The 13,783-nt window shown below is 41.2% G+C and overlaps 1 protein-coding gene across 4 annotated transcripts in view; it reads left to right on the top strand.

Moving 5' to 3' along the window:
* Positions 1-13,783, top strand: part of RGS14 (regulator of G protein signaling 14) — an 854,621-nt gene that overhangs the window by 728,069 nt on the left and 112,769 nt on the right. For all 4 annotated transcript variants that reach the window (XM_044069441.1, XM_044069439.1, XM_044069442.1 and 1 more), the window contains one exon: positions 1,288-1,364. In XM_044069441.1, the coding sequence (XP_043925376.1) occupies positions 1,288-1,364 (77 nt within the window). The remainder of the gene's footprint in view (positions 1-1,287; positions 1,365-13,783) is intronic.

Raw genomic sequence — 13,783 nt, 5'->3', positions numbered from 1 at the left:
CCTATCCTTTGTTGTACAGACTTCTGACAATGAAGACATGATATCCTGGAATAACTATTGAGAATTTTCTCTCCTTCAAGCAACACACTAAAATGTGTAGTAATAGAACTTCACAAGATCACCGGTGCAATTTCAGCACAAACTTCAAACAGCAAGAAAGAAGATGGCCGAAACATTACTATTACCAAAATTATTCTGTAAAATCTCTTCCATAGAAAATCTAAGCAAAAACCAGTCTACTTGCTACAACATTTAACAAGACAACAAAATATGCCCCAAACAAACTGTCCTGTTCACTTCACTGTAACAAATGTTGCACTAGATATCTTACTAAAGCAAAGGGAAAGTACATACAGTTAACACACATTCATGAGTTATAATGCACCAGATTGCATCCTAACTTAACTGACATTTTAAACTGCTGTAAACTGTCAAGGGAAATGCATTAAGTACCCATCTACTATTAACAAAATTAACAGCAAATATGTATTAATGCGTCCAAGTTTATATCTAACTAAACAATGAACTATTTTACCAAATTGCTTGACAACAATCTAAGAAATCGCCCCCTTCAAATGCCAGTGTAAAACATGTTTCTGTAGTTCAATAACGTGTACAGAGTACAGTATCACCTAACTTTTACTTCCTATTTCCTACTCACAGCACAACCACGAAGATCTATAAATGACTATTATCTAAGGAATAACAACAGCAGGATGCAACAATCCACATATGTAAATATATATTGGTAATGTCCTTACAGATATTTCCAGTTATACTTTATAAATGCATAATGCAAATATCTGCATCTTTACTCTGATATCTTGGTGTATGATACATTTCTTCTCAACTACATTAATTACATCTTTGAGTTAATCATATGTAACTTATGCATTGTATTACTGATTCAATGGGATGCAATTATATAGTAAAATAATACACCATCCTGAAATTATATGCAGCTTTTAAAAATATAATACTACTACAAAAAAGTCCAGCTGGTTTCTTGGTTTTGATTCATTGCCTGAATATTTTTTTCTCAGTTATAGCCATGTTTGTTCTGATGATTAGTTTATATAATTACGTATTTGAATGTTATGTCTCTTAAATGAACGTATCATAGTTTGGGAATATCTGAGACCTTCACTGAAATGCATTATAATATGGCTCTTATTACCCAAGTCTGAGAGGTATTATTCATTGTAACCTTTGTGTGTTTACTCTCTTGATGCTTTGTGGGCACTGCTTTTGCTGACCCTGACATTACTGTCTCATTCTTCACTACAGAAGCCCCTAATGTTGGACCAAGAGAGCATAGTCCTGATGGACAGAGAAATTCGGCTTGAAAATCGGATCACTTTTGAGTGAGTATTTATCTGAATAGCATTGTATCTGTATTTTTCTATCTCATAATAAAAATGCCATGCTGGTTTTTCACAAGGCAGTGTTCAGGTATACAAATGTGTTTATTTCTAGGCACCCATTCTATATTTTTGTCAGGGAAAATATGGCAAAATTACACTGGAATGTTTTTTAGTTATGTCCTGGAGGATGCAGAAAAAATGGCTGTATGTAAATCTGTGAAAAAATTGTAATTAATGAATTAAGAGTAATACTGAATTAAGATCTGTGCACATGTATATACAGATAAGGAGGAAAAATAAAATTGTGATTATGCTCTAAATTCAAAAAATATGTGTAGAGGATGTGCAGGTTTCTGACTATAACAAGTTTATTATGAGCTTGAAATATGGATGTTATGAGATTCACCTTGTGACTACCTTTCATTGCTGTTATACCTAGTCTCTTGCTAGAACAATAACAGTCAGCTGCCATAGAACACTGGAAAGAAACTAAATCAGCTTTAAAAGATGCAAAATACTTTCCTATCTCTCTCTTTGTCTCTCTGTCTCTCTGTCTCTGTCTCTGTCTCTGTCTCTGTCTCTCTCTCTGTCTCTGTCTCTGTTTCTCTCTCACACACACACACACACACACACACACACTTGCATAAGTGTGGCTGAGTGAGGACTTTTAAAGTTGTGCAAACATTAGAGTGAAACATATCTTTTGTATGCTGTCTGTGCCACCACTGAGTCTTTCACATCTTTCAAAGTTGTAAAAAAAATGTTGTGGGCCTACATTTTTTTTTCTGAAACGAAGTATATCAGAACAATTTAATTCGCAAGTAACTGAATTTTCATCAGATCCCATTTGTTATATATTCTCCGCATGGATGCCAAGATTCAGTTCTCAAGCTTCATGTTGATTCTTGAGGTAAATTTCTTGACATTCATGTTTGAGTATATATCAATTTCGTTATGGGACAGTACACATAGTCCAGGGCTTTGCATTTTCATAGTGGTGATCAGCAAAGAGCAGCAGTATGTGGCATGGATATCAAAGCCCAGGCTTTCAGCATGAATATGTACATGTGAAGCCGTTGCTGTAAACATACCCCCTTATCGCAAAAGAGTAATACGGTTAACTTATACATAATAGGGGAACAACTACTATGTGTTAAGGAGCTTTACACATATGTGTATGAGTACAATTTATAGACATGAATCTATATTGAGCTCATTTGCATACTAAACATGTACATAGCTCCAAACATATGCCAATAAGCAAAAGTTTTCCAGGAGAATACAGAGATACAAAAGGAGACTGACTGACTAGTGTTTGTTCATACCTGGACATTCTACTGAAGGGGCCGCTAAGGTAATTGTTTTATTATGGTGCTTGTGCATACAAGGATCCATTACTGAAGCAGTTGCTTTGGGAAATTTTTCATTTTGGTGCTTGTACATACTTGGACATTTTACTGAGGGGGTTGCTTGGGTGAATGTTTTATTATGGTGCTTTTGCATACTAGGACATGTTACTTAAGGGGTTGCATTCTGAAATGTTTCCTTTTGGTGATTGTACATACTAGGGTATATTACTAAAGGGTCACTTTGGGAAATGCTCCATTTTGGTGTGTATGCATAACCAGACATACTCCTGAAGGGGTTGCTTAGGGAAATCATTCATTTTTGTGTCATGGAATTGCTTTTGTTTACATGGTCAAACTGCTGAAGTAATTGCTGGCAAAATAATTTATTTTGTGTCATTTTAGTACTTGTGCACATTTAAGACAAGCTAATGAAGGTGTTGCTGGGAGAAAAAGTAATTTGTATGTCAGGGATGTGCTTGTGCATACTTGAACAAACTAATGATAGGATGGCTGGTGGCAAGTTCTTGGATTGTAACAACAACAATATAAAGGGCAAACCTTTGCTTTTAATAATGGATGTGTGTACCACATGCTGCCTCATTAGCATGATACACTTTTCAACATTTCTCATTTGCATCTCATTATTTTTAAGACCTTTCACATTAGAGTAAATCGCCTCCATGAATTTTGTCTTTGCTACACTCTTTCGCAAGCATCTGAAATACCCCTACCACATTTGCACGAGTAATACTGAATACTGGCCCTGATCCCAGACCCAGTCATAAACTTTTGCATTATGCTTTGTTGATTGGGTCTGTCTTGTTAGGTAGTGGCATTTACAAAGCAGTCTCAGGGAAAAAGCTCTGCATGTGTTATTTATGACTGATAAACTGTTAAAGAAGAAAATATATATTTGGAAGGCAAGTTAAGTAAGAGGTGGTTACAATAATGTGGTGCTTAAGAAGAAAACAGGTAGCATAAAATCATCACACAAAATAATACAAGGCTGATTTATTAAAGCTGGTTCCACTTATAAAGACACATACAAGAATCTTATCTTTATAGACAATGAAAAATTAAACTCAGTTTGCAAAATCCTGGTCTCCATTTTGGTAATTTTACAGATGACATACATATAGTGGGCACTGTATCCCCAGTTAAGGATCACAGAACTCTGAAGTCTTATCTTGACAAGCTTCAAATGTGATAACCATCAAGTATCCTTTAACAAAAATAAATGCAAAGTTACTCAACCTAGATAGTTAAACAAAAGATAACCAAGTGCCATGAATAATGAGTTATTAGGGCAGTGCTATGAGTTTAAGGGTGTTGAGTTTGTTGTAAATAACAATGCAAGTTGTGATATTCAGTTTAAAGTGGTAGCCGGGAAATTAAATTGTGTTATAAAGTCTATACTGAGGTATGTTGTATCTATTCATAGATTCATAGGTTCATAGGTAGGTACCAGGCTATTAGCCCTAGGGCCTATGTAAGCCTAGCCAAAAAGGTACCCTGGCTTTCGCCACCAAAGAAAATTATTTTCCTGTGCCCCTGTCGAGCAGAGCCACAGAAGTGATCCCTGGGGTGAATTTCCTGTATCCCATCCACTCATCAAGATTTTCTTGAAGAGTCCTAATGAGGAGCTCTGTTTGACATAGATAGGTAGTCTGTTCCAGAGTATGGGAAGTCTTTCGGACAGGAATCTATCCCTCCAGCATGCTCTGTTTATTGTGGTGACAAGGTTTACGTCTCTAGAGCGTGTAGCTCGGAGGGATTGGGATTTCTTTAAGTGGAGCATGTCCAACAGCTCTGAGTTTGACATAGCTTTGTATGTTAGGCAGAGATCGCCTCTGAGTAGGCGATATGCAATGGAGTGAAGCTGGAGTTTTTTGAGACGGTCTGCGTAGGGCATCTGTTTGAGGCCAGTAATTCTCTTTGTGAGGTATTTCTGTGGCCTTTCCAGTTGTTGTAGATGTCTTGTGAGGTACATACCAAAGGGGCATTGTACTCTATAATGGGTCTAGTGAGTAATGAGTAGAGGGGAACAATGACCTCTTTTTTTCTGGATGAGAAACCTTTTGTGATGAGGTGAGCCACGTAGAAGGATTTCCTGACCACTGTGGTAATGTGATTATCAAAGGAGAGATTACTATCCACCTGTGTCCCAATGTCTCTTATCACACTTTCGGCATTAAGTAGACTACCACTTATGTGGTAATTCATGGGTACAGAGTATTTACCAAAGGGGATGACAATACACTTTTTGGCATTGAGCTTCAGGCCATAGCTTTGACACCAGGCATCTGTCTCAGTGAGGCCCTTTTGAAGTATGTCCAAATAATTAGGAGTTTTGATCATAGCTCCTAGTTTGCAGTCATCTGCAAACTTAGTTAGCCAAAGACCTTCTGTGTTAGCCTGTACTTCAGAGAAGTAGATAACAAACAGGAGAGGACCCAGGACTGAACCTTGTGGTACTCCACTTGTCACTGGTCTGAAGTTGGATTTGGAGTCTGCTACTTTCATAGTGTGGGTTCTATCCATGAGCCAGTTGGCAACCCATCTTGTGACATAGGGATTTATACCTAGTTTAGTGAGCTTATCTATAATTTCAGAGTGGGGGATGGTGTTGAAAGCCTTGGCGAGATCTAGATATGCTGTGTGAACCACCTTACCCTCATCTATGGCTTCGGTGACTGCTTCAAAGAAGTCAATCAGGTTTAGGAGATATGATCTGCCTTTTACAAACCCGAACTGGGTAGTGTCCAGAGTTTGGATATTACCAATGTCTTTGTTTATGAGTTCCATGATGATATGTTCCATGGCCTTGCAGACCAGGCTCATCAGGCTAATGGGGTGGTAGTTCCTGGGGTCCATCGTGGCTCCCCCTTTGTGGAGTGGGATAACCATCATAGTGCTCCATTTAGTGAGCACAAAGCCTGAAGTGAGGCTATGGTACTTAGGTAGGGTGCCAGTTTATTCTGTAATTCATATAGAATGCAGCCTAGGATATTTTCAGGTCCCATGGCTGCTGTGTTCTTGGCTTTGGAGAGTGTTCATAGGTTCATAGGTAGGTACTGGGCTATCTCCCCGAAGGCATATATTAGCCCAGCCACATTTTGCGGTATTCACCACCGCTTCAGTTAGTTCCCTAGGCCCTTGATCTAGCAGCTAGTACCCTTGGCCCCTATCTAGTAGAGCTGTTGGTATGATCCCTGGTGTGAACTTTCTGTTACTCATCAACTTGTCAAGGTTCCTGTTGAAGAGTGATAGTGAGGGGCTCTGTCTTATGTAGATTGGGACCTTGTTCCATAGCAAGGGAAGTCTTTGCGAAGGGAATCTATCTCTCCAGCATGTTCTATTCATTGTTGTGCTGAGGTTTATATCCCTAGAGCGTGTAGCTCAAGTAGATTTGGTTTTGCTAAGATGGAGCATGTTCAACAGTTCTGGGTTGGACATGGCTCTGTATGTTATCCAGAGATCGCCTCTGAGAAGGCGGTATGCAACAGAGAAAAGCCTTAGTTTTTTCAATCGTGCTGCGTAGGGCAACTGTTTGAGGCCAGTAATCCTCTTAGTGAGGTACCTCTGTGGTCTCTCCAGCTGCTGGAGATGCCTGGTCAGGTACATTCCAATTGGTGCATTGTACTCAATAATGGGTCTGATGAGGGAAGAGTAGAGGGGCACCACTACATCCTTAGATCTTGATGCAAACCCTTTCATGATTAGTTGGGTCACATAGAAGGATTTTCTAACCACCTTGGCAACATGGTTATCAAAGGAAAGCTGACTATTTACTTGGGTCCCTAGAGCCTTTATTACTTCTTCAGATTTCAGGGGGTTACCTCCTATGTGGTAGTTCACGGGTACTCTGTTTTTTTACAAAGGGGATTACTACGCATTTTTTAGCATTTAGCTTGAGACCATGGCTTTGACACCATGCATCAGTCTCATTAAGGCCCTTCTGGAGGATATCCATGTCAGCCGGAGACTCTATTATAGCACCCAGTTTGCAGTCGTCCGCAAACTTGGTCAGCCACAGCCCTTCAGTGCTTGCCTGTACTTCTGAGAAGTATATGCCAAACAGGGGGGGCCCCAGGACAGAGCCCTGAGCCACACCGCTCATTACTGGTCTGGATTCAGGCATAGATCCCACTACTGTTACTTTTTGGGATCTGTCTTAGAGCCAGTTTGTGATCCATCTTGCGATGTAAAGGTTTATGCCCAGGTTGGTGAGTTTATCAATAATACCCAAATGGGGAATGGTGTCAAATGCTTTAGCAAGGTCAAGGTAAGCCGTGTGTACCTCCTTTCCCTTATCTATAGCCTGAGTAACTGTCTCAAAGAAGTCCACCAGGTTCAGGAGGCATGATCTGCCCTTGATGAAGCTGAACTATGTGAGGTCAAGTGTTTGGAGGTTCCCAATCTCTCCATTTATGAGTTCCATAATGATTCGCTCCATTGTCTTACAGATCAGACTGTTCAGGCTTATTGGTTGGTAGTTCCCAGGGTTGGTTGTGGGTCCATCCTTGTGCAGTGGAACCACCATTGCTGTGCGCCATTCTTTGGGCAAATATCCTGTCGAGAGGCTGAGACTAAACAGGGTATTCAGATGCGGGGTTAATTCATTTTGGAGCTCATGTATGACACAGCCTGGGACACCATCTGGTCCCATGGAGGCAGTGTTTTTAGCTTTAGATAGAGCCTTATTAACCAACGTATCAGTAATAATTGGAGTTACACAATCCCCTGGAATAGTAATAGGCCCTGCAGGTGGTGGTGGTGGTGGTGGTGGGGTTTGCAATGAACCTGTCAGCCAAGATGTTGGCAATGTCAGTGGGGTCAGTGTATTTTGTTCCATTTTGTACTAGCTCAGAACAGACCTGAGCTTTGCCATTTAGGTTTTTGATGTAACCATAGAAGACCTTATGGTTATCCTTGGCATCCTTGGCAACTTTCTTTTCGAAAGTGGCTTTAGTTGACTTGATGAGGGCTCTCAGTTTCTTACTAATACTGATCAGGGATGATTTTTCTACTTGAGATTTGGCCTTTTTTTGTATAACTCTTCTCCTTTTATTGTATAGTTTGATTATGGCCAGGGTCCACCAGACTGGTTTCTTCTTGCTTGAGGAAGGAGTCTTGGTTTTATTTGGGATAGCATGGTCCATGCAATCCTGAAGATGTATATAAAGTGCCTTGGTGTAGAATTCTGCATCCTGGATATCATTATCCTTCTGTAAGGGAATAGTGAAGCTTTCCACTTCTGATGCAAGTAGTTTGATGTTTGCTTTGGAAAGGTTTTTTACGATGGTTTCTTTGACTGGAGGAGGTGGAGGGGTGAGGATGTCCAAGGTTATCAGTTTGTGGTCTGATCGGACCAGAGAAGGAGTGACAACGGGTGTGGTACAATGGGTGCCCATATTTGTGATGACTAAATCTAATATGTTGTCCCCTCTAGTGGGAGAACATACCAGTTGTTCAAGGGCATTTGAATTTATAAATTCTATGAACTGCTGGGCATAGGAGTTAGAACTTTGGTAGTTTGCCCAGTCTATACCAGGGTAGTTGAAATCACCCAGAATTATGGTGTTGGGTAGGACCTTTATATTTTCCAATGCCTCAAGGAATGCTGAGTGAGCATCTTGGGATATGGTGGGCGATCTATAACAGACTATGACTTGAAATGTGGTTTTGCCTACTGATAGTTGTGCATGGATGATCTCTGGGGCATTATGCTGCACCACTAACCTGGAGATGTGGGTATCCTTGATGAATATGGATACACCTCCACCCTTTGTACTGCGATCCGGTAACTGAGGCCAGAAGGTATGATGAATTGTAACCTGGTAGTGCTGAGGTGCTCTCTGGAGCCTTGAACCAGGTTTCTGTCACTGCACAAACATCGATTTTCTCCATACTGAGGAGTGCCTCGAGTGCGTGCATTTTGAGGTTGAGACTTCTGGCGTTGAATAGCATTACCCTTAGTTTTTGGTTACCTGTGCTGGTTATGGTGGTTGGTTTGTCCTTTGACCCTTGCCTAAAAAAGGCACTATGGGGATGGCAAGACCCTTGGCCAGTATTTGAAAGCCTAGGGGTGACAGGTGCAAACCATCTCTGGCAAAACAGCGAGGCTTGTCTATCATGTCATCCCAGGCAGACAGACACTGGATCCCCTTAGAACGTGTTTTTTTACTTGTGCAGCCCTGATTACAGGAACTTTGCATTCTTCCGTTATAGAGATGAGCCCTCAAGGGGGTGAGAGGGGGTTAAAGTTAGCACTGAACCTATCTGCCAGGATGTTGGCAGTATCAGTTGGTTCTGTATATTTAGTGCCATTGTGCTGTAACTCAGAGTATATCTGAGTGTTGCCATTGAGATTCTTGACATAGCTATTGAATACTTTGTGGTTGTCTTTAGATTCAGTGTCAATTTTGTTTTCATAACTAGCTTTGGAGGATTTTATGAGGGATCTCAGCTTCTTACTGAGGTTAACCAGGGAGTTCCTCCAGTCATGGGATTTTACTCTTTTTTTTGCAACAGTTTCTTTCTTCTGTTGTAGAGTTTGTTTATGACATAGGACCACCAGATTGGCTTCCTTTTTTTGGAGGATAACATCTTGGTTCTATTAGGGATAGCATGATCCATGCACTCGTGTATGTGCTTATAAAGTGCATTTTCTAGGATTCAGTAGTTGTTTCTCTATTGTCCATCTGCATGTGTGTCATGAAGTTTGCCACTTCTGTCTTAAGAAGTGTGAAGTTGGCTTTGGAGAAGTTTTTTTACGGTGGTTTCCCTAATTAGGGGTGGGGGCGGGATGTGGATGTCTAGGGTGATTAGCTTGTGGTCGGATCTGACCAACAAGGAATTTACCACTGGTGTGGAACACTGGTTGCCCATGTTGATAATGACCAGGTCTAGGATATTGCTGCCCCTGATGGGGGTGTGAATAAGTTGATCCAAGGCATTGGAATTTATGAATTCCAGAAAACGTTGAGCAAAAGAGTTGGTACATGAGTAGTTTTCTCAGTTGATAGTGAGGTCCTGCTAAAAGAGTTGGTACATATGTAGTTTTCCCAGTTGATAGAGATGTCCTGCTACCCTATTTAAAGCTTAATAAGGTCAGTGATGAGTATGGCTCTGACTTTTGTGTTTATACTGTATGAGAGCTGGACAAGCTGTAAAGAAATAAAAAAAATATACCAGACAAATAGAAAGCCTAAGGAATTTTGCATATGAAGACACATTAATTGAACTTTTAAACAGCATTCATTTTGCTACAGGTTACTGAAAGGTGGCTTGATTTGGGCGTACAAGTTTTCTGTGGGCAAAGTTTTTCAGCCTACGTAGGGCAGCAACTTCAATTATTGTAGAGCTAGCTCAGTAAATAGCCATGCATTTATTGAATATTAAAGGTGTAGTTGTAGAACAAAAACAGGATTTCTCCATGCTAAAGTTGTCAGGGCATGGAATCATCTTTCATTAATTATCAGAATGCCCAGTACTCTTACCTGCTTTAAGAAACAGATTGATACATTATATATGGGGTATCAATCTACAAGACTATCGCTGCATACAGAGAGACTTACAATAACCTTTTATGTTGCCCTGAACCTAAAATTAATAATAGCTTGGTAACCTTGTACCAGTGTAGATGAAAATATATGATTTTTGGATGCTTTAGTTTCATAGTGAACATTTCCAGGCTTTGGGGGGGGGGTGTAATGCTGTCTCTGGGTCTACATTTGATCTTCAGAACAATTAAAAGGCTTGCATTGAAAAATCCTTGGGATCTTAATATTTGGTGGCATCTTGCCAGTACACTGAGTAAGGACAAGTTTTCTTTTTTTTTTTTTTTGTTCAGAAGTTTATGTAAGAGCTGCATTCAAGAAAATAAAATATTATTTGCAAGGCTCAGCTATTAAAACCTATCTAGTTTGGTTTGATGAACAGCAAGGTACATTTTAGATTTAAAATGAGATTATTTTGCCAGCTTTGATATTACATTGCCAGAGATATTAGGGTGGATTAGTTAAACGTTCAGAATTTAGAAGAACCTGACATAGATTGCAGAATGATGCAGTGGTTAGTTTTGTGAGTGAGTTGGTGTGTGTGTATATGTTTGTGAGTGTTCATGCATGTGCACATGCATGTGTGTTTGTATACAGAGAGAGAAATATACACGCCATGCACACATAGTCACACAGACACATCATCATCATCATCCCCTTTTTTCCCATTTACATGGGTTCGGGGTATCGTATTAACTGTCGCCAACTCTCTTGATTCAGTGCCACTCTCCTGCCTTCTTCAACACTCATGCCTGACTGTCGCAGATCTTCTTTCACACAATCCATCCACCTCTTTGCTAGATGCCCTCGCTTCCTCTTACCTTCTTCCTGTCTGTCCCAAATCTCCCTCACCAGATTGTCTTCTGCTTTTCTACACATGTGCCCATACCATCGTAATCTGTTTTTTTTTTTTTTTATCTTTTCTGCAATTGGATCCACTTTGGCTTCTGCTCTTATGTCCTCATTTCTTCGCCTGTCCCACAGTGTGCATCCTACCACCTTTCTCAGGCACTTCATTTCCATCACCTCTAGCTTCTTCAACTGTTCTGCCTTTACTGCCCAGGTTTCTGTACCATGCAGTAGTACTGTTCGCACCACTTGTACACCTTACTTTTCAGCTCCTTTGGCATTCTTCTGTCATATACTACACCTGATACTCTATGCCAGTTGGCTGCAGCCCCTCTGATTCTAGCTTTGACCTCTTCATTCAGACTACCCTTCTCCTCAACCACCCCTCCCAGATACTTGAAGCTGTTTACCTGTTCCACTATCTTCCCATCTATTTCTATTCTCAGCTTCTTCTGATTTCACCAATCTGCTGCCATTACCACTGTCTTATCTGTGCTTAGTTTCATCTCATGTGCCTTCAGATTTGCATTCCATTCTCCTATCCTTTGCTGAAGTTCTAGATCAGAGTCTGCCTGTACTGCCATATCGTCTGCATACAGCAGCTTTGTTGCTCTGACCCCTCCAACCTGTTTGCTGATGTAGTCCATTACCAGTATGAACAGCAGTGGGCTCAGAGCTGAACCCTGGTGTACACCCACTCCCACTGGGAACCCCTCAGTGAGGCCAAACACTGTTCATACTTGAGTCACTGGGTCCTTGTACATAGCCTGTACTAATTCTACCAATGTTTCTGGGACTTCAAACCACTGCAGTACTGCCCAGATCAGCTTTCTTGGGACCTTGTCATATGCTTTCTCCAAGTCTAGGAAAGCCCAGTTTGACTCTCTCCTCTTCTCTAGTTTCTTCTCAAGTATCTGTCTCAATGCAAACATCGAGTCAATTGTGCTGCATCCTAATCTGAATCTGAACTGTTCATCTCCCATCTTACATTCTACTATTCTGCATATCCGTTTATCAATCACCCTCTCCAGAACTTTCATGCAATGTGGTAGGAGTTTGATGCCTCTGTACTGTCCACAGTTGTGGATGTCCCCTTTGTTCTTGTACAGTGGCATGAGTATGCTTATTCTCCAATCATCTGGAATATGCCTTTCTCTGCACACTGCAATTAGTACCCTCACATGCCATTTCTCCCCCTAGCTCACCCAGCATCTTTATCATATCTGCTGTGACCTCATCTGAGCCTGCTGCTTTCCCTGACTTCATTTTCCTTAGTGCTGCTCTTACTTCTTCTAAGCTGGGCTCCTCTTCTACTCTCATTGTAGGCTGGTTTCTGGGGCAGTACCGCTTCTGTGGGGTTTCTTCATTCAGAAGCTGCTGGAAATCCTCCTTCCATCTGCCTTTGATGTCCTGTGGGCTGGTAAGCAGGTTGTTGCTGGAATCCCTTATGAAGGGTGTCTGACTATCTTCTTTATCTTTCTGTCTTTGCCTTGCAACCTGGTATAGTTTCTTTGTACCCCTTACTGAGTCACTTTCCAGAAGCTGATAGTGCCTCTGATGCCCTATTCTTTGCTATTGCAACTTCTTTCTTAGCTTCTTTGTTAGCCAACCAGTAGTCCTTCCTAGCTTGGTCAGTCTTTTCAATCTCCCACTTCTTCCTGCACTCCTTTCTTTTGATTACTTCCTGCACTTCTGCATTCCACCACCAGCTTTCTTTATGTACCTTATTTCCATACCTGGCTCGGCCACATATCTTTTCTGTAGTCCTAACACATGCTGTTTTAAGGCGCTGCCACTCTTCTTCAACTCCACCTATTTCCTCCTCTTCTTGGGGTGCTAGAGCCCTGAGCAATTCCTTGAACTGCTGTACTTTCTCTCCAGTCAACTTCCAGGTCTTCAGCCTGGTCTCTGTTGACCTTAGAGCCTTTTCTCACCACTGCTTACAGCTGATTGTGACAACTACTGGTTTATGCTGTGAACCGACTGTTTCACTGGGGATGACTTTGCAATCATGGATTCTACCCTAGTGCCTTTTCCTTACTAGGAAGAAGTCTACCTGAGTTGCATGTTGGCTGCTCTTGTATGTGATCTTGTGACTGTCTCTCTTTCTGAACCATGTTTTGGCTACTATCAAGCCATTTGCCAGACAGAAGTCTAGAATGGCTTCTCCTTCTTTATTCCTATTGCTCCACCCATGTGGACCCAGGCAGTCCTCATATCCTGTTCTGTCTGTCCCGATATGTGCATTTAAGTCACCCATTATCAACACCAATTCATGTTGGCCTGCTTTATCTAGTAGGTCCTGGAACTGCTGTCTGAATGCACTCTTTTCCTCACTATCACAACCCTGCTGTGGGGCATAGGTTGAGATTATGAATACTGTCCTATCTTTACACTGGAGTCTGATTGCCATGAGTCTGTCATTAGTTCTGATGATATCCCTCACTGACTTCTGAAGCCTCTGTCTCACCACAATTCCTACACCATTTCTAGTCTGTCCACCACCTGAGTAGTAGAGTCTGGATCCCAAGCCAAGTGGCTTTGTTGCACTGCCCTTCCATCTCATCTCTTGGATACATAGGATGTCCAGCCTCCTCCGTATCATCATGTCATCCACTTCTAAGCTGCGTCCCGTCATCAAACCTACATTAAGCGTAAC

Source organism: Protopterus annectens, chromosome 4.part0, assembly GCF_019279795.1.
Source record: "Protopterus annectens isolate FY-2018-M chromosome 4.part0, PAN1.0, whole genome shotgun sequence".
Taxonomy (NCBI): domain Eukaryota; kingdom Metazoa; phylum Chordata; order Ceratodontiformes; family Protopteridae; genus Protopterus; species Protopterus annectens.
The sequence above is the reverse complement of the archived record's forward strand: the minus strand, read 5'-3'. Positions and strand labels throughout refer to the sequence as shown.